We start from the raw sequence: 24,420 nt of genomic DNA on the forward strand, positions 1-24,420 counted from the left end.
GTGAAATTAGTCGATCACAAACAGAAAAATATTGTATGAGACCCTTATCTCAAAAGCTTAAGAAAAGGTTTCTAGACTGATCCGTCTGTCTAAGATGCCAAAGGAAACAAGGGGAAGGGGAAGAAGGCGCAGATGCCTGCTGTTGCCAAGAAGGTGGTGAATCTCCTGTTTGAGAAAAGGCCCAAGAACTTTGGCATCAGACAGGACATCCAGCCTAAAAGGGACCTCATCCGCTTTGTCAAATGGCCCCATTACATCTGACTGTAGTGGCAACCGGCTGTCCTCTACACGTGGCTGAAAGTGTCCCCTGCCATTAGCCAGTTCACACAGGCCATGGACTGCCAGACGGCCGCTGAAGCTGGCCTGGAGACAAAGCAGGAGAATATAATATATAATATAATATATGTAATAATGTATATATATTTAGATAATATTTAAAATATAGTGGTGGTGATGGTGATTATGTGCTGTGGAGTCAGTTCCGACTCAAAGCGACCCTGTACAGGGTTTCCGAGGCTGTAAACCTTTACGGGAGCAGAAAGCCTCATCTTTCTCCCACAAAACAGCTGGTAGTTTCAAACTGCTGACCTTGTGGTTCGCAGCCCAATTCATAACCACTATGCTACCAGAGCTCCTTATTTTATATAGTGGTGGTAATATATATATAGTGGTGGTGGTGGTTATGTGCTGTGGAATTGGTTCTGGCTTATAGCAACCCTGTACAGGGTTTCTGAGGCTGTATGTAAATCTTTACGGGAGCAGAAAGCCTCAATACTTTCTCCCACGGAACTGCTGGTAGTTTCAAACTGTTGATCATGAGATTAGCAGCCTGACTTGTAACCATATGCTACCAGAGCTATATATATATGTTGTTGTTGTTGTGATGTGCCGTCGAGTCGGTTCTGACTCATAGCGACCCTGTACAGGGTTTCTGAGGCTGTAAATCTTTACGGGAGCAGAAAGCCTCGTCTGTCTCCTGCGAAACAGCTGATAGTTTCGAACCGCTGACTGTGAGGTTAGCAGCCCGATTTATAACCACTATGCTACCAGAGCTCTCTCTCTCTCTCTCTCTCTCTATCTATCTATCTATCTATATATATATATATGATGTTGTTGTTGTTGTTAGGTGCATTGAGTTGGTACCGACTCATAGTGACCTTATGCACAATAGAACGAAACACTGCCCAATCCTCGGCCAACCTTACTATTATTGACACGCTTGAGTCCATCGATGCTGCCATTTGGCCAATCCATCTTGTTGGGGGTCTTCCTCTTTTTCTCTGACCCTCCACCTTACCAAATATGATATCCTTCTCCAGTGACTGGTCCCTCCTGATAATACATCCAAAGTATGAGAGACCAAGCTTGGCCATCTTGGCCTCCAAGGAGAACTCTGGCTGCACTTCTTCCAACACAGATCTATTGGTTCTTTTGGCAGCCCATGGCACTTTCAATATTCTCCTCCAACACCATAACTCAAAAGCATCAATTCTTCTATGGTCTTCCTTATTCACTGTCCAGTTTTCACATGCGTATGAGGTTATTGAAAATACCATGGCTTGGGTCAGGCACATTAGTCCTCAAGCTGGCATCTGTACTCTTCAACACTTTGAAAAGTTCCTGTGCAGCAGATTTGCTTAATGCAATATGTCATCTGATTTCTTGACTGCTGCTTCCTTGAGTGTTGATAGTTGATCCAAGAAGAATGAAGTCCTTGACAACTTCAATCCTTTCTCCACTGATAAGAATGTTGTTTATTGGTCCAGTGGTGAGGATTTTTGTTTTCTTTACATAGAGATGTAATCCATACCGAAGGCTGTGCTCTTTGATCTTCATCAGTAAATGTTTGAAGTCCTCTTCACTTTCAGCAAGCATGGTTGTATCATCTGCATATCACAGGTTGTTAATGAGTTTTCCTCCAATCCTGATGCCACATTTTTCTTCATATAACCCAGTTTCTCGGATTATTTGCTATTATATGTATGTATGTATACATTTATATGTCCCACAGATATACAAGAGTGTGAGAGAGGGTATTGGTACATGAATATTTACTTTTCTTGCAAACACACTATTAATGCGGTGGTGCATATAGCAGGCAAAATGATGAAAATTTATTAGATATTCATTATCAAACATCTTAAGGCAATGAGTAACTGAACCTGGGGATTCAGGACCATAATCTCTGGGGACATCATGGTCAACTGGCACAAACATATGACACAAAAGCAATGTTCTACCTCTTACTTTGGTGTAAAGCTCATTAGCAGCTCTCTAAGGTGCAGCTATTGGTCTCTCCATGTGCAGAAGAAAGAAGAGTGGTGAGAATTGAAGATGCTTGGAATCAACTGGTCCAATGGGCTAACGGAGCAGATGAACATCTGTCTCCAAGACTCTGAGAACAGAAGAAGATGGTGCCTAGTTACCACTACCAACTGCTCTGAATGGGATCACATTAGCCCATCCTGGATAGAGTGGTATAATGTGTGGAACAAAACTCAAAATTAGTAAAAAAAAAAAAAAGAATGGGCTCACTGGTCAGAGCCTTGAGGAACCTAACTAAGACTGAGGGCTTTGACCACCCTTCAAGTGTGAAAAGGAATACACCCTTTGATCCAAGCAGTAGATTGGTATATATAGAGGTGACAACTTTCAGCCAAGCAGTAGATAGGTATAAAGGGGGAAGGACAACACTAGTAAGGTATGCTCACTATGAATGATGGAACAATTAATCACTGAGAATCACAGGGACAACATGTCCCTAAGGACAATGGTAAGAAGGAAGGGACGGTGGGTGCAAGGGAAACAGGAGCCCCAGGGAGGAAGCGGATGATGCTGTTCCACAGAGGGGATTGTAATCCTTGAGATTAAACAAAGCGTATGATTTGTTGAATTTAAAACTGATGATCTTACATGGAAACCTTCACTCAATTCACAATAAACAGTTTTAAAAAATATATGTAGTAAAAAAAACTTTTTTTGAACTAAACAAAATTACAATGTAGAGTCTCAATATTTATGTTACTTTAAAAATATTGCATTGTGTTTTCAGTGAAAGTTTACATAGCAAATTAGTTTTTCGTTTAACAATTTCTATTCAGCTGCTCCTTGGAAACCCTCTACAGGGTTGCTATGGGTCAGAATGAACTCGACGGCACTCAACATCAACAAAATACAGCTTGTTCAGTGACATTGGTTTCATTGATACAGGGTGCCAACTTTCTCAATAATTCTGTTTCCAGTCATTTAGTTTCCCTGCTCTCTTTCCTTCCCATTTTTGCGTTAGAGTGTTGACCATTGGTCACTTGCAGATGAATTTTTAAAGCGAAATTGTTTATTTTGTGAATCAATGTGTTATTTAGCTTTTTGGTTCAAGGTTTGAAGAGTATCTCAGGGTGATTGATACTTGAGAGTCTTCCAGTTTCAATCGGTACAGTAGATCTGGACTTTTTAAGAATTTGAGTTCAGTCCCACATTTTGTTCCCATTATCTCAGGATTCATCTATTGCATTGCTGATCAAATTGTCAGTAGTGAAGATGGGCACCAGCTGCTTGAGACTTTCTGCTCCTGCAAAGATTTACAGTCTTGGAAACCCCAGGTAGGATCACTATGAGTTGGAACCAACTTGATGATAGTGAGTTTGGTTTTTTGCTTTTTTTTTTTTTCCTGGAGTTATTGCTCCACCAATGACTGCCAGAGTCCTACAAGTCTTGATTTGGGGGTGACAAAGAAATCCTGTAAGCAGTCTTAACTCACCAGTCGGGAATCAGAGTTTAATGAGGATTGATTTTATGTTGTGCAAAGTCAGTGTTTAGTGGGAAATTTACAGTTTAAAATGATTATATTAGAAAAGATGGACAAGGTTTTGTTCTGTTGTATCTGGCTGGGGTCCCTATTTACAGGGAATGTTAAAGGCATCTCTGTCCTTCAAGAGATTAAAAATAGTCAGGTGAGGCAGTTTCTATAGGAGCAAATGTTTACTATAAGATAGAGTCTTGCCAGTGGAAATGGGGAGGGCATAATGCAACGCTTAACCCCTGTCTCCCCAACAAATCTGTGCTGGGGTGTAGAATGTTTGGGGTAAGGAAGAGACTTCATGTTTATTCATAGGCCTAGATTTCTGGGAAATGGCCAGTGTAGGAGGGGCCATGCTAATTGGGCGCATGTGCAACATTTCTTTATGCTAGATTCCACTGCAAAGGCCTCTGGTAGGAGCCCACAGAAGTTATTCTGGGACGTTGAGAGAGTGGAGCCCTAGTTCAGACTCCTCCCAGGGGCTGCCATTCTCCCTTTGCCTCCGGTAGGTCTGTCCTTTAAAGTTATGCCTAGGTACTAGGTAAATCAGTCTCACAGGGGAGTAAAAATGCAGACTTTTTGTGGGTGGTCTTCCTAAATGGCAAGTCCCATAAAATACAGAATTTGTGTGGGTGGTCTTTCTGAATGGCATATCCCAGGAGGTGGGTACTCAGTTATGTGCCCTGGGTGTGTCTTACTCATCTTTACTATTGCCCAAGCAAGGAGGGGAATAGGCTTCAAGGTTTTGGTTACAAGATTTCAGTCAATACCTAACTCCATCATGTTTAATCCTGATTTCTGGACCCCCGTCACCCCCTGGCTCACCTACAGCTGGAAACAACTCTATGGCACGTAGCAACATTAGAAAAGAAGAAAGATCTAAAATAAAAAACCTAAGCTTTCACCTTAAAAAAAACTAGAAGAAAGAAAAAGAGGAAAGTAAACCCATGGCATTGTGGGTTAAAGCGCTGAATTGCAAAGTCGGTTTGAACCACAAGGGCGGTGATTCAAGCTCACCAGTCACTCCTGGGAAACCCTATGCAGGGTCACTATGGGTCGGAACCGACTCAAAGGCACTTAGCAAAAACAACAACAATAGCAAACCCAAAGTAAGAAGCCCAAAGGCAGGGCTCCGGAGGGAGTGGGATTCCTACAGTGGGTCAGGTACCTAAGTGAGTTCTTCCCACTCGTGGGAGCTGGAAGAGGGAGAGTAGCCTTGTTTCTGCCTGACACCCCATCTTCACTGTCCTCACAGATTCCCACCCCTGCTGACCCCATGACCCCCACTCTACCCCTGACCAACCTTGTCCGGGTTGCTCCGTGAACCCTCTGTTCCCGCGACTCCCGCTCACCCCGCGACCTTGTCGCCTGAACGACCCCCGGGGCCCTGACCTCCGCTATCCGCTGTCCCCGCGACTCCCTCTCCATCCCGCGCCCCCGCGGCGGTTGAGCTGCTCCGCGGCCTCCGGGCGCCTCCCAGTCCCCTGGGTGGCGCCATGCGGCCGGGGCCCGCGCTGCTCCTCCTGGGCCTGGGCCTGGGTCGCCTCCCGCCGCCCTCTGCTCCTCGCGGGGTCCAGGACCTCGGCCCCGGGGCGCCCGCCTCGCCGTCGGGGGCCCCGCCCGGCGTCCCCGTGACCATCGAGGCCGCGGAGCCGCGCCGAGTCGGGACCGCCCTCGGCTTAGGGATGCGCGGCGGCCGGGCCCGTCTCCGCCTGCGGCCCCGTGCGGCCCCAGCCGGCGGCGTGGCCCTTAGCGGCGGCCACAGCTTCTGCTTCACGACGGCCGGGGGCACCGCGGCTGCGCCGCGCTGGTACTGCCTCGGCCTGCGCGCCCTGCTCCGCGCCCGCGGCGGGCCCGCAGCGCCTACCGACCTGGACCTGCGGCTGGCTGCGCCGGGTGGCCGGCTCTCCCTGGCCTGGTTCGCGCCGCTGCGACGCCCTCTTCGCCACCCACGATGGTCTTTCCACCTGCAGCTACTCGGGCCGGGAGAGACCCGGCGTCCCCACTTCTCCGCTCGCTCCGTGCGGCCCGCCAGCCCCGGACTCCACGCAGGCTTCGTGGCCGAAACCACGTGCCCCACGGACGGCCCCACGCCCGTGATTCTAGAGGCTGTCAACTCGAACACCCCCAAAGCCATCCAGTCTTCCGTGTCCTGTCAGATGAAACCCTGTCTGATCAAGCAGGTAAAGATCCATCGGGACCACCCATCTTCCCCAATGCGGTTGACCTGGAAGACAGAGGCTGACATTGAGGCCACCGCGGAGATCGATTGCCCAGGCGCCCTTTCCATTATTCAATTTTGGCAAATTTTCCCAGTGCGTTCTGCGTTGGACGTGCCGGATTGGACTACACCTTTGGATATACCACAACTCCAGACGAGGATAAATTCATCATCTCTACATATCCCCAAGTCTACTTTAACTTGGGGGATGTATGTGGTTAATTTCGTAGTGGCCATAACCACATCGGATCCAGCTATGCCTTTGGTGAACGATTCAGATTACATTTATGTGGCGGTTAACAGAAGTCCCTTGAAGGCAGTAATTCTTGGGGATTCCCGCATAACAATAAATTTCACAGATGGCCTGGTTCTGGATGGCAGAATGTCCTCAGATCCAGATGCAGATAGCCCTTTGGAAGGACTCAGTTTTTTTTGGTACTGTACCACAGATCGCAAAAACTACAGAGGAAATGAAATCACAGTTTTAAGTAGTGATATTTGTCACCCTGAGCAGACTGACCTGCATTGGACATGGGCCTCTGGCCCAATACTAACAGTTTCACCAGAAACACTTCAAGGTAACCGTGTATATTTTTTCAGAATGGTGATACAGAAAAATGCCAGATCAGCATTTTCTGATAAAAGGGTTCATGTGTTCCAAGGACCAACACCTATAGCAAGAATTTCGTGTATTGAAAATTGTGATCGAATTTTAATTATATCAGATCGATTTTCTTTGTTTTTAAATTGCACAAATTGTGGCCTAAGCCGTATCTTCTCTAGATGGTCAATTTTGTCCCCTACAGCTCAAGAGATGCCATTTGATTGGAGGGGGCAAACCGTAACAGGGAGACATGGTACTTACTTGTCTATCAAGGCTTTTGCTTTTAGGCGGTTTCTGGAAAAGCAGTATTGGATTTCGCTATACCTAGCAACATGGGGTGGCGTGATCTCAGTCTTTAAGCATGACTTTGTTATTAATCATGCCCCTCAAGTAGGAGAATGTGAAATTAATCCAGCAAAAGGAATTGCATTTGTTACTAAATTTGTGGTTGGGTGTAGTTCTTTTAAGGACAAGGATATTCCTCTTACGTATAAAATAATAGTTTCTGATTTGTACGGTATTGGTGAAATAAGTTCTTTAAAAGAGAATACCTTAGGGGCCATCCTGTACTTGGGGACACAGACTAGAGCACCCCCTTCCTTTCTCCCAGTTGGCGTGATGGCTAATCATTATGCCGTGAAACTGTACGTTCAAGTTTATGATTCTCTCGGAGCTTTTTCTCAGGTGACTTTGTATGCCACAGTGCAGGCTCCTACTGATGAGAACCAGCCGAGGACTATTCTGCATCAGTTACTCAATGCTACCATGGGATCAAGTTCATTGCTATCGTCTTTGCTTCAAAAGCAGGATTTTCTGTCTGCAGGTTACTTACTATATACAGTGGCTTCTGTTTTGAATAGCATGAAAACTGAGTTAACTCTCTTAGACGACATGATCAATATCCGAAAACATCTTGTCAATCAGACCTTCCTTCTTCCTATAACCACTTTGGTAGAAATTAACCAAGTAGTCATGATTATTACAAAATTAGCTCAGAAAGGCTCCGAATTCAGCCCAATTGCTCAGAAACTTGCCACCATCAGGCTATGGCAAGCAAACCAAGCACTGCAGACATATCGGCAAAAAGAGAAACACTTCCGTTCTGAACAAATAGAGATTGTGAGTACTGGGATATTTACTATGTTGTCTAATAGCCTTCAATACATTGCTCCTCACGAAGTTGTGCAAGATCCTTTCTATGTAATAGAATCTCTAGCAGATACAATATTGGCTAGCAAAGTGCCAGGGAGTGAAACCACCGTCCTGAGCATTTCAAACCTGAACATACACCTCGAGAAAATGGAGAAGTGGGATGTTACCAAGGTCTTCACAAGTGAACAACACTGCCGAAATTGTTTTTATCCCACACTGAGTGTGAGCAGTGTTCCTGATTTGCCTCCAAATGCTCCGATTTCTACAGTGTTTTGTGAGTTTGCAGATGACCCGTTCCCTTGGTTAAATTATGGGAGAAACATCTCAGTAGAGGTGGTTGGATTTAGAATGACAGGGGCCAAGGCTAATGGTGACGTGGTTGAGATCACACCTGACGTCGTGGAAGTGTACCTCATCCGGAAAAACTTGACCTCTACCACTTTTAATCTCACAGTGGGACCCAACGGTGAACCTGATGAGGTTGATGAGCCCTTGAGAAAGACTACAGGGGCATTTCGCTTTGAAGTGGACAGCAGAGTAGTCAAGGAGCTCTTTGTCCACATTGTGACCAACGTGACGGTGCTATTCAAGGTGCTGGTGTATGCGGGCGGTCACGTCACTCCCACTGCTCTGGTGGCCTCTTTCCTGGTGCCCCATGACATGCCTCCTACTGCCAACCAGAGTGGCCTCTTTGACCCTGCCTGTTCTGTGAAGGAGGCCCGTGTGGTTTGCCTTCCGCAGTCTCTGCTGCAGGTGATAGGTCAGCGCAGACAGTCTTCCAAGTTTGCCGTATCTGTGGTCCTGCAGGCTCCTCGTTTTGTTTTGTCGCCCAATAGCAAGCTAGTGAGGATTTCGCTTTTCAGTGTTCAGTGTTTGGACATGGAGGGGATTCAGAGTGATTGGAGAGACGATCATTGTATTCTAGGTGAGAAGACCAGCTGGCGCAAAGTGCACTGTGTCTGCAAGAACCAAGTAAGGGCCAGGCGGCAGGTGAACTCCGTTTTAAATCTGACCGGCATTCAGCTGCATGCACGCTATGTGACAGGCAAGGTAATCGTGATCCCTAATGCTGTAGATCTGCAACTCGAAGTCATCAAGAAAATCAACCAAAACCCTGTGACTCTCTTCACCGTACTTTTCATCCTGCTCATCTACATAGTCCTTGCTTTCTGGGCCTTGCACAGGGATGAAACAGACCAGTTTCAGAGGCATCGTGTGGTAGTTGTACCCGATAATGATCCTTATGATAACATGTGCTACTTGGTCACTATTTTTACAGGAAGTCGTTGGGGGTCTGAAACCAGGGCTGATGTCTTTGTCCAGCTTATGGGCACAGAGGGTACCAGTGACGTGCATTGTTTAAGTCACCCATATTACACAATTCTCTACCGAGGAAGCGTCAATACTTTCCTCCTAACGACGAAAAGTGACTTGGGGGACATCCTCTCTGTTCGTGTGTGGCACAACAATGAGGGGAAGAAACCAAGTTGGTATCTAAGTCGCATCAAAGTGGAAAATCTGTTCACCAGATGCGTTTGGCTGTTCATGTGCCGGAAATGGCTTTCTATTGACACCTCTTTGGATAGGACATTTCGTGTTATCCACCCAGATGAGCCTCTAAACCGAAAGGACTTTTTCTTAATAAATTCAGCTTATGAGCTAGGGAAAAGTCACATGTGGTTCTCCATTTTTGCTGGTGTCATTGCTAAACCAGTCAACAGGCTACAGAGACTGTCCTGTTGTTTAACAGTGTTGTTAAGCAGTCTTCTTTGTAATATTATGTTCTTTAATGCCAATAGAAAAGAAGACATTGAGTCCAAAGGGTTATACTACATCAGGTTAATGATGATAGGAGTTGAAAGTGCCTTAATTACAGTCCCTGTGCAATTATTATTAATGGTTTTGTTCACCTATTCCCAAAAGAAACCTACTCAGATGACTCTAGATGAGGTATCTCCTCGAAAACATCATCCTCTGATGACAGAAGAGAGTGGATTCTGGGACGAACGTTTGGAAAAGTGGTATGCTTATGAAACCACTAAGACGCAGACCAGGAAGACTGAAAAGCATACATCGAGAGACAATCCTGAACTTCCTAAGGCTTCTGGACAGACAACCTTCAAAAGCCAGCAGCCTGAGAAAGCAGAGACTAAGGATCCATGGACCGATACCAGAAACGCCAATGACAACAACAATGACAACATAAAAGACCATCAAGATGTTCTTTCAGAAGAAACCCCTTCCAAACAGAAACCTCAGCCGAAGGCCAGATTTCTTCTGCCTGCTTGGTGTGTTTATATAGCATGGTTCTTGGTTTTTGCCATTAGTAGCATATCATCATTCTTTATCGTATTTTATGGGCTGACTTATGGCTATAATCGGTCAATAAAATGGCTCTTCACATCTTTTTGTTCATTCTTTCAGTCCATTTTTCTGGTGCAGACATCTAGAATTTTACTTCTGTCAGGTTTCAGAACAAATAAGTCGAAGTATTGTAAAAACCTTCCATGGACAATTAAGTATCGTTACACAGAGATCAAGCTTCATGGGCTGAGGAAGAGTCCAGCTGAAAGGCACAAGCTGCATCTCCGTATCAATCACATCCGGGGCACCAGGATGTACCAGCCCCTCACAGAGGATGAAATAAGAATATTCAAAAGGAAGAAGAGAATCAAAAAACGAGCGCTCCTCTTCCTTAGTTACCTTCTAACACACTTTATCTTCCTAGCCCTTCTCTTGGTCCTCATCGCGGTCATGCATCACACGGACAACTTTTACTATAACCAGTTTATTCGGGATTATTTCTCGGTGGACCTTGCCACGGTCACTAAGCTGGAACATATTTATAGATGGCTACACAAGGTGCTGTTGCCTTTGCTTCACAACGACCTGAATCCAACGTTTCTTTTCGACAGCTCATCTAAAATCCTTGGCCTTCCACTGATGCGGCAAGTACGAGCAAAACCTAGTGAAAAAAAGTGTCTGCCTGACAAAAATCTCATCCTTCATAGCGTCAAGAGGGACATTCATTGTCATCCCAAGTATGGCATTGACCCAGAAGACACAAAAAACTACTCTAGCTTTTGGAATGATGTTGATAAACAGGCTATTAACAACAACCGCAATGGGTTTATTTATAAGCCGCAAGAAAAGAAATGGTCTTACTATTCCTATGGGCTGTTACATACGTACGGATCAGGAGGGTACATATTCTATTTTTTTCCAGACCAGCAGCAGTTTAATTCTACATTGAGGCTCAGGGAGCTCCAAAGAAATAATTGGCTTGATGAGAAGACGTGGGCTGTGATTGTGGACCTTACGACTTTTAATTCGGACGTGAATCTGTTCTGTAGCATTGCCGTCATATTTGAAGTTTCTCAGTTAGGAGTTGTTAACTCAAGTACATTGGTGCACTCGTTCTCACTTTTTGACTTCAACAGGAATACTTCAGCCGAAGTCTACGTGTACCTGGCCATTCTCATTTTTTTCTTAGCCTATATCGTTGATGAAGGTTATATCATTATGCAAGAAAAAGCCTCCTACGTGAAAAGTGTGTATAATTTACTCAACTTTGCTTTAAAATGCATATTTACTGTTCTGATTGTCCTTTTTTTCCAGAAACACCTCTTGACCACAGACATCATTCAGTTTTACTTATCGAATCCTAGGAATTTCATTCCATTTCATGCCATTTCTCAAGTAGATCATCTTATGAAGATCATTTTGAGTTTCCTGCTATTTCTGACCATCTTGAAAACCCTCAGGTATTCCAGATTCTTCTATGATGTGCGACTGGCTCAGAGGGCCATTCAAATCGCTCTTCCTGGCATCTGCCACATGGCCTTTGTGGTGTCTGTTTATTTCTTTGTATACATGGCTTTTGGCTACCTGGTATTCGGCCAGCATGAATGGAACTACAGTAACTTGATTCATGCCACACAGACAGTATTCTCTTACTGCGTCTCAGCTTTTCAGAACACTGAATTTTCTAGTAACAGGGTTCTTGGGATCTTATTCCTCTCATCTTTTATGCTGATCATGATCTGCATCTTGATCAATTTGTTTCAGGCAGTGATTCTGTCTGCCTATGAGGAGATGAAGCAGCCTGTGTATGAGGAGCCATCAGATGAAGCAGAAGCAATGACTTATTTGTGTCGTCAGCTAAGAGCAGTGTTTCGTCTTCTGACCTTCCGCTCCAGGACCAAAAATGAACCTGAGTTTGTTATTGACATGCTATATGGACAACCAGAGAAAAACAACCGCCGGTATCTGGGGCTGAAGACCAGAAACATTAATGGGAAAAAAATGATTTATCTTGTTGTTTGATAAATGACAGTTTCAAGAGCCACAAGGAAGATTTCTCCTCCAATTCTGTTTGTAGGGTTCAGACACGTTTAGTGGCCATGTTGCACTTTCTACCCATCTCCTTCATAATACACACCTCCTACATTTCAGCTTATCCCCCTTCTTGGCATCTGTTCTCAGGAATATGAAAGGTCTATGTTGAAATAAAATGTCGTGGCTGGGGAGAAGATTACAGTGTGTGATTTCAGGATTGAATTCTCTATCAGGAAGTTGTGTAACTTCTTGTAGAGACAATTAGAGCTGCTACTTTTGAAAACCAGAATTGAGGGAGGGAGTTGAAGAGGCCGCACCTTTAGCACAACATTGTCCTGTTGCTTCTGGGCTCAGCCAAGGCTCGGAGCCATATCCCTAGCAATTCACAATGGAGTCCTTGACTCCTCAGCCTTGCTTGAAGGTCTGGTTACAGACCAAGGCTGCTGAGCATCCTCCTCATCCCTCTCCTTCCAGCTGGCCCAGGACTGGAGGGATCTTAATGTATTTATCCTCTTTCATGGTAATGAGCAATGGGAGCTTTCAGTCCAAAGTCTGAAGCATCCCCTCCATTTACTACAAGTTAAAGATGTAAACTTAACATTTGTCTTTTTACTGAGAGACATGGCTTTTGTCAAACAACAAAGACGTCTGTGTGTGGGTTCACAATGAAATATAATACATGTTACATCCATTTAATATTTGGGACTTGGTTATTTATGACAATTATTTAGGAATGATAATGAAAACATTGTTTATTGTCAGTTTCCATATTATCACCCAGAAGTGTGCTCTTTGATGTCCACTGGATGTTAAGCTTATCCGCATTAAATGTGAGGTTTCTTCTGAAACTTGCAGTGATTCCTGCGTGCCGCCCATCTACACAGGGTCAGAGTAAGGGGACAGCCACATCAGGTGGCTGGCTGCTCCTCAGCAGATGTTCCCTGTTCAGTGCTTGCCTCGCACAATCCTGCGTGGCACCGTGTTGGCACATGGATGCCCGAGAGCCTAGGGCAGCAAACCAGCTGGCTCAGGGGTTCCCAGGTCCTGGGTTAGGGGTCACGGGTAATGCTGGCCCGTCCTGGCCGTGGACGTTCGGACTGGAGCGGTTGCCTTAACTCGGACTCTTTACCCCCGAAGCTCAGGCTGAGGAAACAGCGACCGTTGTCCTGATGGAGGCAGGGCCCTCCCCGCTAAGCCAGCATTAGCGAGTTGTCATGAAGGGAAGCCAAAGTAGGCGAGACCCGATGTCTGCAAAGTCGGGAGAGGTGGCGCCGGGGCGCCTGTACCCTCCACTCTGAGGAAGCCGGTGCGGAAGGAAGTGAGGCTCGGCGCTGCCACAGCTGGAGGCCAAGTCCGCGTATTTGCGCACGAGCACGTCGGGCGACACCTTTCTTTAAGCTCGTCCCTTTCTCCCTTCGATTTGCGCTCCACTTTCCCGGCAGACACCGCGCTGAGCCAAGGCGGGAAAACCGCAGGGGGGGCGGAGCCGGCTACGAAGCCCCGCCCCATGCCGCTCAGGCGTGCGCCGAGCTGCGACGACACACCCTTCCCTCCCAACGCGTGCGCCAGAGGGGTGGTCCTTAGGAGGCGAATTCCGCCCTGCTCTGTTTCACGCGTGCGTTCTGAGCCTGCGATGAAGACCCGCCCCTCACCGCGCTGCGCGTGCGCTTGGGACTCAGCCTTCAGGAGAGCGGAGCGGCGCTCTGAGGTGAGTGCGTTTGACGGCGGTGCTGGGCGTCCTCAGCGGTTCCGCGGTTCGGGCCTCAGCGCAGTAATAGGCGTCGTGGAACCCAGAACGTATCGGTTGAGGCTCAGTGTTCGAGCGGCAGCTTGCGGGAGTGTGGGAGGGAAGGGGTCGCGAACATGCCATCGCGTCGCCGATGGCGGGCTCTGTGGAGCTTGCGGACCCGTGTGCACGATTGGGAAGGGGAAAACGCCCGCCCAGCAGCCTTGGGGAGAACCTGTGTAGCGCCATTGTACGGGTGTGGCGCGGAATTAGCTTTCACACGTCCACAATAAAAGAGAATTTCCTCTCTAGCCTCAGTAAGAGGAGCCTTGGTGGCGCCGTGGTTAAAGCACCCGCTGCTAACCCCACGATGGATCGTTTGAACCCCCCAGCATCGTCTGCATAGGCAGATGGGCAGCTCCACTCGTGTCAGAATCGGCTCTGGCAGTGCGGAGGTTTGGTTTGGTTTGTTAGCGCAAGTAGGATGGTATGACGGCCTCATCTGTGCTTCCAAGGTTCGTGTGTGAGTTTGTCCTAATGCACAGGCAAAGGTAAAGGTGGGCTGTGTGAAAAATCGTAACTTCCTGAACTCATTAGAGAGAGAGCTGAGGTTACAGGACAAGCCACAAGCCAAGCCTCTTGTTAATGAATGGACTCCAGTTCCTAGGGATTTTCTAGGACAGAGTAGAAGTGCCTTATGGGGCATTTCTTAGGCAGCCAAGCGCTTAGCCAATGTACTATGGGACCATCTTTAACAGTAAGGTAGACATCTAAGAAAAGACAGGTGCCTCCAAGATACCATGGAAGAGAGCTCTGTACAAGCAGATAATCATCCAGGTACAGTTTTTTAAGGAAATGCTATATAACTTGTCTGTACCTTTGTTGTACTGGGGTGGCTTGCGTGTGGCTGTGATTCTGAAAGCTATGCCACCGGTACTTTAAATACCAACAGGGTCGCCTATGGTGGACTTTCAGCTGAGCTTCCAGACTAAGACAGACTAGGAAGAAGGAGAGGTGGACTACTTCTGTATGTTTAGCCCCGAAAACCTTATGCATAGCAGCGGAACACTGTCAGCACCAGAATACTGAATATTGGAACATTATGGCTAGTACCAGAAATTGATAGATGATAGTACCGGAAGATGAGGAGAAATAGCTGTAAACATACATTAATCACTGAAACATGAAATGTATGAACTTTGAATTTAGGAAAAGTAGAAGTCAAAAATGAAAGGGAGCACATACAGATTGATATCCTAGGTGTTGTTAAGTGCTGTTAAATTGAGTTGGTTCTGACTCAGCGACCCTATGTATAGGCATTCCAAGGAGCACCTAGTGAGTTTGAACTGCCAACCTTGTAGTTCACAATCAGTCCAGTGTGGATCCTACAGCACCATACCAGGAGTCCATCTAGGCATTAGTCAGTTGAAATAGGCTGCTATATGCCATTTTGAGTCTGGATTAGAATGCCAGAGATAACAAAATTCTTCAAAAAGATAACTTCAAAATCTATCTTGAAGTATAATGATGTCTGTGATAGGATAACATCCTTACACCTACAAGGAAGACCAATGAATACCACTATTATTCAAATTTACATACCAAATACTAAAGCCAATGATGATGCAATTGAATTCTACCAATTTATTCAGACTGAAATTGATCAAACATGCAATCAAATTGTATTGATCATTACTGGTGATTGGAATGCAAAGATTGGAAACAAAGAGGAAGGACGAGTACTTTGAAAATATGGCCTTGGTGATGAAATGATGGTGGATATCGCATGATAGAATTTTGCAAGACCAATGACTTTTTCATTGCAAATACCTTTTTAAAAAAAATGTTTTATTGTGAATTATGTGATAATTTACATGGGAGAACATTAGCTTTACATTCATCCTATCATATATCATTTCATTGCCATGGTTACAGTCCCCTTCATGCATCATCCAACAAGCAAGCCTTCCCCTTGGTCATCAGCACACAGCCCCTCTCCCTCTCTGTCTAGAGTCCCCAGCCACTCTATCTCTCTCCGTCATCGTCTCTGCCTCCATCTCTGGCATCACTTTCTCTGGGTAGGGTCCCACACTCTGCTTTATTCCCTTGATGGTCCCCAAATACCTTTTTTAAACAACATAAAAGATGACTATACACATGGACCTCACCAGATGGAATACACAGAAATCAGATTGACTCCATCTGTGGAAAGAGATAGAAGGAAAGCTCCATATCATCAGACAAAACAAGGCCAAGGACAGACTGTGGAACAAATCATCAATTGCTAATATAAAAGTTCAGATTGAAGCTGAAGAAAATGAAAAAAAAAAACAAACAAACCCATGACAACCACAATATGACTTTGAACGTATCCTACTTGAATTTAGAGATCATCTCAACAACAGATTTGATGCATTGAACACTAAAGACTGAAGACCAGTATTGTGGGATGACATCAAGAACATCATACAGGAAGAAAGCAGAAGATCATTAAGAAAACAAGAAAGAAGGACAAAGACCAAAATGGATGTGAGAAGAGACTCTGAAGCATGCTCCTGAGTGTAGAGATGCTGAAGTAAATGGAAACATTGAAAAAGTAAAAGAATAGACAATTTGAAACGACAGCGTGAGAAGACAAAGTCAGGTATTATATTGAAATGTGCAAAGATCTGGAGTTAGAACACCAAAAGGGAGCAACACGCTCAGTATTTCTCAAGCTGAAAGAACTTAAGAAAAAAATCAAGCCTCAAATTGAAATATTGAAGATTTCTATGGGTAAAATATTGAATGGTGCAGAAAGTATCAAAAGAAGATGGAAGGAATACACAGTCACTGAACCAAAAGAAATGATCAGTGTCCCACCATTTCAAGAGGTAGCATGAACAAGAGCCAATGATACTGAAGGAAGAAGTCCAAGGTGCACTGAAGGTATTGGCAAAGAACAGGGCTCTGGGAATTGATGGAATACAAATTGAAATCTTTCAACAAACTAATGCAGCACTGGAAGCAGTCGCTTATCGGTGCCTGGAAATTTGGAAGATAATAATCTGGCCAACTGATCAGAAGAGATGAATATTTGTACCCATTCCAAAGAAAGGTGAGCCAATGGAATGTGGAAATCATTGGGCGGTATCATTAATATCTTTTTTTTTTTTTTTTCCTGTGTGCTGTGGAGTCGGTTCCGACTCATAGCGACCCTGTACTGTACAGGGTTTCCAAGGCTGTAAATCTTTACAGGAGCGGAACGCCTCATCTTTCTCCTGCGGAACAGCTGGTAGTTTCGAACTGCTGACCTTGCGGTTTGCAGCCCGATTCGTAACCATTACGCTACCAGAGCTCTTTATTAATATCATATGCAAGTAAAATTTTGGTAAAGATAATTCTAAAACAGCTGCAACAGTACAGGGAACTACTAGAGGTTCAGATGAGGACGTGGAATGTGGGATATCATTGCTGATGTCAGATGGATCTTGGCTGAAAGCAGAGAATACCAGAAAGATGTTTGTCTGTGCTTTATTGATTATGCAAAGGCTTTTAACTATGCGGATCATGACAAGCTATGGATAACATTAGAAAGAGTGGGTACTCTAAAATACTTAGTTGTGCTTATGAGGAACTTGCACGTATACCAAGAGGCAGCTCTTAGAACAGAATAAGGTGATACTGAATGGGTAAAATAAGGAAAGGTATGCACCAGGGCTATATTCTTTCAACATATTTATTTAGTCTTTACTCTGAATAAATAATCCAAAAAGCTGGTTATATGAAGAAGAATGTGGCATCAGGATTGGTGGAAGACTCATAAACAACTTGTGATATGCAGATGATACAACCTTGCTTGCTGAAAGTGAAGAGGACTTAAAATACTGATGAAAATCAAAGACCACAGCCTTCAATAATGGTTGAACCTTAATGTAAAGAAAAAAAAAAAAAACCATCACGAATGGACTAATAAATAACATCATGAAAAATGGAGAATAGATTGAAGTTGTCAAAGACTTTATTTTGCTTGGAACAGCACTCATGGAAGCATCAGTCAAGAAATGAAACGCCATACTGCGTTAGGCAAATTTGCTGCACAAGCCCTCTTTAAAGTATACAAGAACAAAGCCATCATGTTTTCAATACCTTATTTGCATGTGAAAGTTGGACAGTGAATAGGGAAGATCAGATCGTAGAATTGATACATTTGAGTTAAGGTTTTGGAGAAGAATATTAAAAGTACCATGAACTGCCAGAAGAACAAACAAATCTGTGTTGTATTAAGTATAGTCAGAAAGCTCCTTAGAAGCCAGGATGGGGAGACTTTGTCTCTCGTACTTGGGACACATTTCAGGAGGGACCAGTCCCTGGAGATTGACATCGTGCTTGGTAAAGTGGAGAGTCAACCCCAAAGAGAAGAACCTCCACTGAGATGGATTGGCTCAGCGGCAGCAGCAGTGGGCTCAAGTGTAGCCGTGATTGTGAGGGTGGTACAGTACCAGAGAGTGTTTTGTTCTGTTGGACATAGTTCTGTCATTATGAATTGGAACCTAACAACAATGAACAGCCTAGTATGAGAGTCTAAAAACTTGGAGCCACAGACACAAGGGTAGTTTGTAACCCCTTGCAGGTTTCTCCCGCAGACCTTCACTGAATGCTGTTGGGAGAGATTAGGAGCAGACAGGAGACCAGACAAGAGGATGGAGGCTGCTCTCATTGCAGCCTGTCAATCTTTCTCCTCTGCCTGGTGGCTCCTCCCTCATGGAACAAAAACCTTACACCACATAGTCGTTTGAACTGCAAGGTTGGCGGTTCAAGCTCACCAGCTGCTCCTCGGAAACCTTATACGGGGTCGCTCTGGGTCAGAACTGACTCAACGGCACTTAACAACAACTGGGTACCAACCCTCTCTACCCACTGAACAGAGATGAAGACCTTTTGCAGCTAGGGATAGAGCAAAGGAGAAACACCCTCTATCCTTGAGGATCGGATAGGAAATTCCTGGCAACAAATTGCTAGACGCCACTGCCTGCTGAGGAACTTGCAGAATTCACCCCCCCACCCTTCCAAATTTCACCTAATACCTAGGGACCCACGGCGGAAGCTTTGTCAGACAACAGAGAACCCACCAGACTGGGCAAGCAGGGACTGAGTAAGAAACCACTGAAATCTCCCGCTGGAGAAATCAAGAGACACCCTGGTTGAGGCAAAGGCAAAGAAAGACCTAAAACTGAAAGTGATGGACACATGGACACATGGAGAGAAACCTTCTGTCAGAATGAGTTCTAACCCCAGGCACAAGACAATGCTAGAGAAACTTGAAGCCAGTGATGTCCTGAGGAAATCAACGGCCACTGCACAATCCAAACCTACCTCAACTCCTGGCTAGGCTGACTCAGTAGTCTACACCAAAGGCCAGTTGCTAGGTGCCATGGAGTTGGTGTGATTCACAGTGACCTTATGCACAACAGAAGGAAACACTGCCTGGTTCTGCGCCAGTCTCATAATTGTTGATATGCTTGAACCTATTGCTGCTACCATTGTGCTAATCCATCTCTTTTAGGATCTTCCTCATTTTTGTTAAGGAGCTCTGGTAGTGTAGTGGTTACAAATCGGCCTGCTAATGTCAAGGTCAGCAGTTCAAAATGACCAACCATTCCGCGGGAGATTCCCATAAAGATTGACATTCCCATAAAGATTGACAGCCTTGGAAACCCTGTATGGGGTCGCTGTGAGTTGGAACCGACCCCACAGTACTTAACAACAACAAGCCATTTTTGTTGACCCTCCATTCTACCAAGCATGCTGTCCTTTTCCAGGGACTGGTCTTCCCTGATGATATGTCTGAGGCACGAGAGATGAAGTCTGGCCAGTCTGGCTTCTAAGGAGTATTTTGACTGTACTTCTTTCAACACAGATTTGTTTGTTCTTTTGGAAGTCCATGGTGTTTTTAATGTTCTCCTCCAACACCGTAAGTCAAATGCATTAATTCTTCCATGGTTTTCCTTATTCATGATCTGACTTTCACATGCATATGAGGCAATTGAAAATACCATGGCTTGGGTCAGGCGCATGTTAGTCCTCAAACTGACATCTTTGCTGTTGAACACTTAAAAGAGGTTTGTGCAGAAGATTTATCTAATGCAACATGTCATATGACTGATGGACTGCCATGAGTGTGGATGGTTGATACGAGCAAAATGAATTTGTTGACAACTTCAATCTTTTTTCCGTGTGTTTTGGTGTAATTTATTGGTGCAGTGGTGAGGATTGTTTTTTTCCTTTACATTAAGGTGCAACTAATATTGAAGACTGGTTTTTGATCTTCATCAGTGTTTTAAGTGCTCTTCGCTTTCAGCAAGCAAGGTTGTATTATCCACATATCACAGGTTGTTAATGGGAAAAAAAGGTCTATTTTCAGGCACAAATACTACTTACCTCGATTTCTAATGTCTTACCAAAAGAATGGAGCCAAAAAAGAAACCCAGGAAAAAATAATCGATAGAACCAGAATTACAGATGTGCAGCAGATACTGAAATGATCAAAGTTGAAAATGTACAGAACACTTTAAAGGCTCTAGGTGGAAAAAAAGTGTGTGACTTACAAACAGGTGGGGCAATTTCAACCCAGAAGGAAACTATGAGAATCAGATCGAAGTACGAGAAATAAACTTCATAACACAGATGAAGAATGCCCTCAGAGGGTACATCAGTTGATGTAACATAGCTGAGAGAAAAAAATAAGTGAACCTGAAGCTAATTCAATTGAAATTATGTAATTCCACATGGGTAAACAGAACGAGAAAAGGAGTTTGAGGAAAAGCAGAACAACGCATTCAAGGACTATAAGACAATATTAAATGAGCTACTAGAGAGTCCTGGTGTGGCGCTGTGGGTTAATGCGCTGGACTGCAAAGTCTTTTGAACCACAAAGGGCAGTTCAAGCTCACCAGCTACTCTGCGGAAACCCTATACAGGGTCGCTATGGATTGGAACCGACTCGACAGCACTTAACAACAACTATAGAAGAGGAATCCTGGTGTGGCACTGTAGGGTAAGCACTGGACTGCTAAGCACAAGGTTGGCGGTTCAAATGGTTGCTCCCTGGGAACCATGTATAGGGTTGCTGTGAGTTGGAACCAATTCAATGGTACTTAACAACAATATACAGTAGGGAGCATGGTGGCTCTGTAGGTTAAGCACTGAACTACTAACCACACAGTCTGTGGTTTGAGCTCCACCAGCTACTCTGTGTGGGAGAAGGATGAGGCTTTCTGCTTCTGTGAAGATTTAGAGCCTCAGAAACCCTTTACAGGGTTGCTGTGAGTTGGAACCAACTCAGTGGCACTTAACAGCTGATGGTAAAACTTGTAAAGGCTGGAACCTGCGTAAAGCAGAAACCTGCTATTGAATGAAAACTCAGATCTAAAGAGGCTTCAAAAAGTTCATGGAAAATGTAATGAAAAGATAATAGAATTTTCCCACGAACTTCTCAAAGCCCCCTCATTTTTCACTCAGAGTGATGGAAAAGTGACCGCACCATTTTTTTCAAAGGTTGAAAACTTGTGAGACCCAGACAGACAAGGCAGTCAGTCCCATTGCATTCCGGCTTTCCCAGGTTTGATTGTATTTGCAGTTGGAATCCCAGAAGAAGAGAGAGAGAGAGTGTTACAAAAGTATTTGAAGTGATAATAGCTCAGAATTTCCTAAAAATAAGAGATATCAAATCGTAAAGCAAAGCCTTTGCTCGAAGAAGTACAGCCGGATAAATATAAACAGAGCAAACCCCAAAGCTAAATACAGGTTCAAACTGCTGCAAGCTGGAGGGAAAGAGAAAATCTGCAGGCTTTGTCTCTCCATCTTGCAGATGGCGTGTGAGGCAGAGCGCCGTCCCCTGGGCGTGTTTGAGTGCCAGCTCTGTGCTTTATCAGCTCCATACAGCTACGTGGGGCAGAAGCCCCCTGACACCCGGTCTGTCGTGTGAGTACATCCCCAGCTGCTACAGTGAGAGGCTGTTTTGTTGGCTTTTCCCTGCTCAGGCCATGGACCCTGAAGGTGTGGCCTGAACAGTTCTGGGAGAGGTTCTTCCAGAATCTCCAGTGCCTTCAATCCAGGGACCAACATTCATTCCATGGCCCATGCTGAAGCAGCCCACCAGCTGACAGTCCAAGGATCCTTGTCACCCTATTTTTGCCCCTCCTGGTTCCTATGGTGGCATTCTCATAGTGGGAGGCTGGCTTCCCTGCAGGAGCGAATCCTGAGGACCAGGGCTCCTGAACAGACCTGACATGGTGCCGATGGGTCCTGCACTTCTTTTGGGGCACATAGCCAACCACTGTATAACTTATAGGGGGACACAATGACACAGGAACTTGGGGTGTCATCCTGTGACTACTGGTCTCATATGATGTACAGTGGGAGACCAGCCCTTACCTCACCCCCTCAGGCCTGGGGCTCATGTTTACCATCCGTCAGGCTGCGGAGCCATGGTGTGGTCCCCTGCACTTGGTCCCACGTTTTGGGCTTCCTGTTCTTCGCCTTTCTCTGTGGCCTTGACGGACCAGCCCCAACCCCAGTGAGCACATGCCCAGCCGTGGTGTTGATAGCTGCCTGCCTTTTCTGCAGTCTCCTGGAGGAAAGCTACGTCCTGAAGGACCCGTTCACCGCAGACAGGAACAAGTTCCTGGTCCTCGGCTCCCGGTGCAGTGTGTGTAGCAGGCTGGTGTGCGTGGGCCCGGTGAGTTAGGGGCCTGGGGCTGGGACCTCCACCCATGGCAGGAGGTCTCGGATAGTCTGAGGAATGCTGGGAAGTCGGTTGTTGGCGGCTCTGCAGCACTCCCAGTATGCACTCCCCCACCCCCATCCACAGGCAGCACTCTCTCCACATTGGGTGGAACTCTTGTTGTTGTTGGGGGCTTTTCAGACGGTGGACATCACTTTCCTGGAGCCTTTGTTGTGGGCCAGGTCCTGAGCTCGGGCCCCTGGTACAGGTGACAGTTCAGCAGCCTTCCCCAGGCCCATGAGGGACTGACTGCCTGCCGCCCAGTTGGTTCCGACTCCTAGTGGCCCTGTGGGCTGTCTCTGGGCTGTCAGTCTTTACGGGAGCGGAAGCCTCATCTTTCTCCCGAGTACCTGGTGGGTTTGAACTATTGACCAAATAGTTAGCAGTCCTGCGCGTTTTCTACAGTGCCACCAGTGCCCCTACACCACTTGAGAGTTTAGGAAATGGGTTCAGAGAGGCTGAGGGGCCCTATTTGCCTGGTTAGCTGAGCCTGTTGTTTAAAGCCCACAGCTGAGGAGCCGAGGACTTGGCAGTGGGGCCAAGTGACGGGTGTGAGACGCCCCTCAGCTCTGCACTGGGGGTGCAGGACTCACAAGGGGAACTGAGTCACAGGTCACGGTTCAGTCAGACTCCACCTCAAAGGTCAGACAGGGGCCTGGTGGGGGAAACATGGGTGGTCAGGAATCTGTGAGGAGCCAGGAATGCCTGCAAGACGGGAGGAGACCCGGGGACGGTGAAGAGCATGGAGGTGTACCACCGTCAGAGCTGCAGGCGTGACCCACACAGCTCTCAGAAACCTGCCTCCTCCCCGGGGGCTGGCGTCTTGTGCTAGCGGAGGGCGTTCTAAGGTGATGTAACAAAGACACCTCCCAAACACAGGTCTCACTAGGCATGTGCTTGCTTTTCTTCTGTACTGAGGCCAGAAGCAGGTCGCCCAGGGCCTGCACCCTGTGGGTGTTCCATTATCCACCTTGAACAGACTCCCAGTCAGCAGGAAGGGGCAGGAGCTTGTGCCTACTCCTTTGAAGGGATGACCAGCTTTTGGTGACATCCCTGACCAGGTCATGCCCTGGTGCCAAGGGGGCCTGAGCCAGGGCCACGTGTCAAGTAGGAACTCAGGTCCGGTATTAACGGACATGGTTGGACGTGTCCATTCCTGTGGGCCCTGCCCTGGTCATTGGGAGAGGCAGGAATCTGTCGCTCTGGACTCTTGAGGGCCCTGGGTTATGGTTCCCTTCGATGGCGTTTCTCCCCTTGATGGGGCCTCGTGCCCTGCAGCCTTAACACACAGCATCCTCTTGAGGTGGTCCTGTTTCAGCCCAGAGCCAGCCTTCCTGTGAACTGGCTTGTCATTGTCCCTCTGAGAGCCATCTCTCAGCCAGCATCCTTCCTCCCTGGGTGTCCACAGGCCCCAGCCCCTCCTCAGCAGAGCCACCCCCCTTGTTAGTTCTGGTTATTACCGCACCGCCTAGTCTCCCTAACACCCCCATCCTCCGTTGCAGTCCTTCTCCGAAGATGAAGCTCCTCCAGGTTGTCTGCTAGGCCCTGCTTCTGCTGTCCTCACCTTCCCACCCCAACACACTTATCTGCACATCCTGGGGGCCCCAGGCTTAGGGGGAACCTACCTCCAGACCTAGGGTACTCAGTCCCTTTCATTCCTCTTCCTCTTCAGGAATGCAGTTTGTTCTACTCCAAGAGGTTCTGCCTCCCTTGTGTCCGGGAGAACATTGATGCTTTTCCTCGCGAGATCCAGCGAGACGTGGAGAAGAGGAAAATGCCGGCCAAGATGCCCTGCAGCAAGCCCAGATCTCCGACCTGA

At 46.3% G+C, this 24,420-nt stretch overlaps 2 protein-coding genes across 2 annotated transcripts; both read left to right on the plus strand.

Moving 5' to 3' along the window:
* Positions 1-5,292: 5,292 nt before the first annotated feature.
* Positions 5,293-12,099, plus strand: PKDREJ (polycystin (PKD) family receptor for egg jelly). The gene has a single exon (XM_006866890.1). It carries the CDS (start codon positions 5,293-5,295, stop codon positions 12,097-12,099), a length of 6,807 nt encoding a protein of 2,268 aa, XP_006866952.1.
* A 9,587-nt stretch (positions 12,100-21,686) lies between these two features.
* On the plus strand, positions 21,687-24,420 carry CDPF1 (cysteine-rich, DPF motif domain containing 1). Its single transcript, XM_006866891.1, has 3 exons — positions 21,687-21,799; positions 22,445-22,556; positions 24,274-24,420. Exons 1-3 carry the CDS (start codon positions 21,687-21,689, stop codon positions 24,418-24,420), a joined length of 372 nt encoding a protein of 123 aa, XP_006866953.1.

The sequence above is a fragment of the Chrysochloris asiatica genome, unplaced genomic scaffold (genome assembly GCF_000296735.1).
Source record: "Chrysochloris asiatica unplaced genomic scaffold, ChrAsi1.0 scaffold00097, whole genome shotgun sequence".
In the NCBI taxonomy this organism is placed as follows: Eukaryota; Metazoa; Chordata; class Mammalia; order Afrosoricida; family Chrysochloridae; genus Chrysochloris; species Chrysochloris asiatica.

Coding starts and splice junctions, on each gene's coding strand:
- PKDREJ (XM_006866890.1), top strand. CDS start 5,293: ATGCGGCCGGGGCCCGCGCTGCTCCTCCTGGGCCTGGGCCTGGGTCGC.
- CDPF1 (XM_006866891.1), top strand. CDS start 21,687: ATGGCGTGTGAGGCAGAGCGCCGTCCCCTGGGCGTGTTTGAGTGCCAG. Junction 21,800..22,444: donor CCTGACACCCGGTCTGTCGT/GTGAGTACATCC, acceptor CCTTTTCTGCAG/TCTCCTGGAGGAAAGCTACG. Junction 22,557..24,273: donor GGCTGGTGTGCGTGGGCCCG/GTGAGTTAGGGG, acceptor CTTCCTCTTCAG/GAATGCAGTTTGTTCTACTC.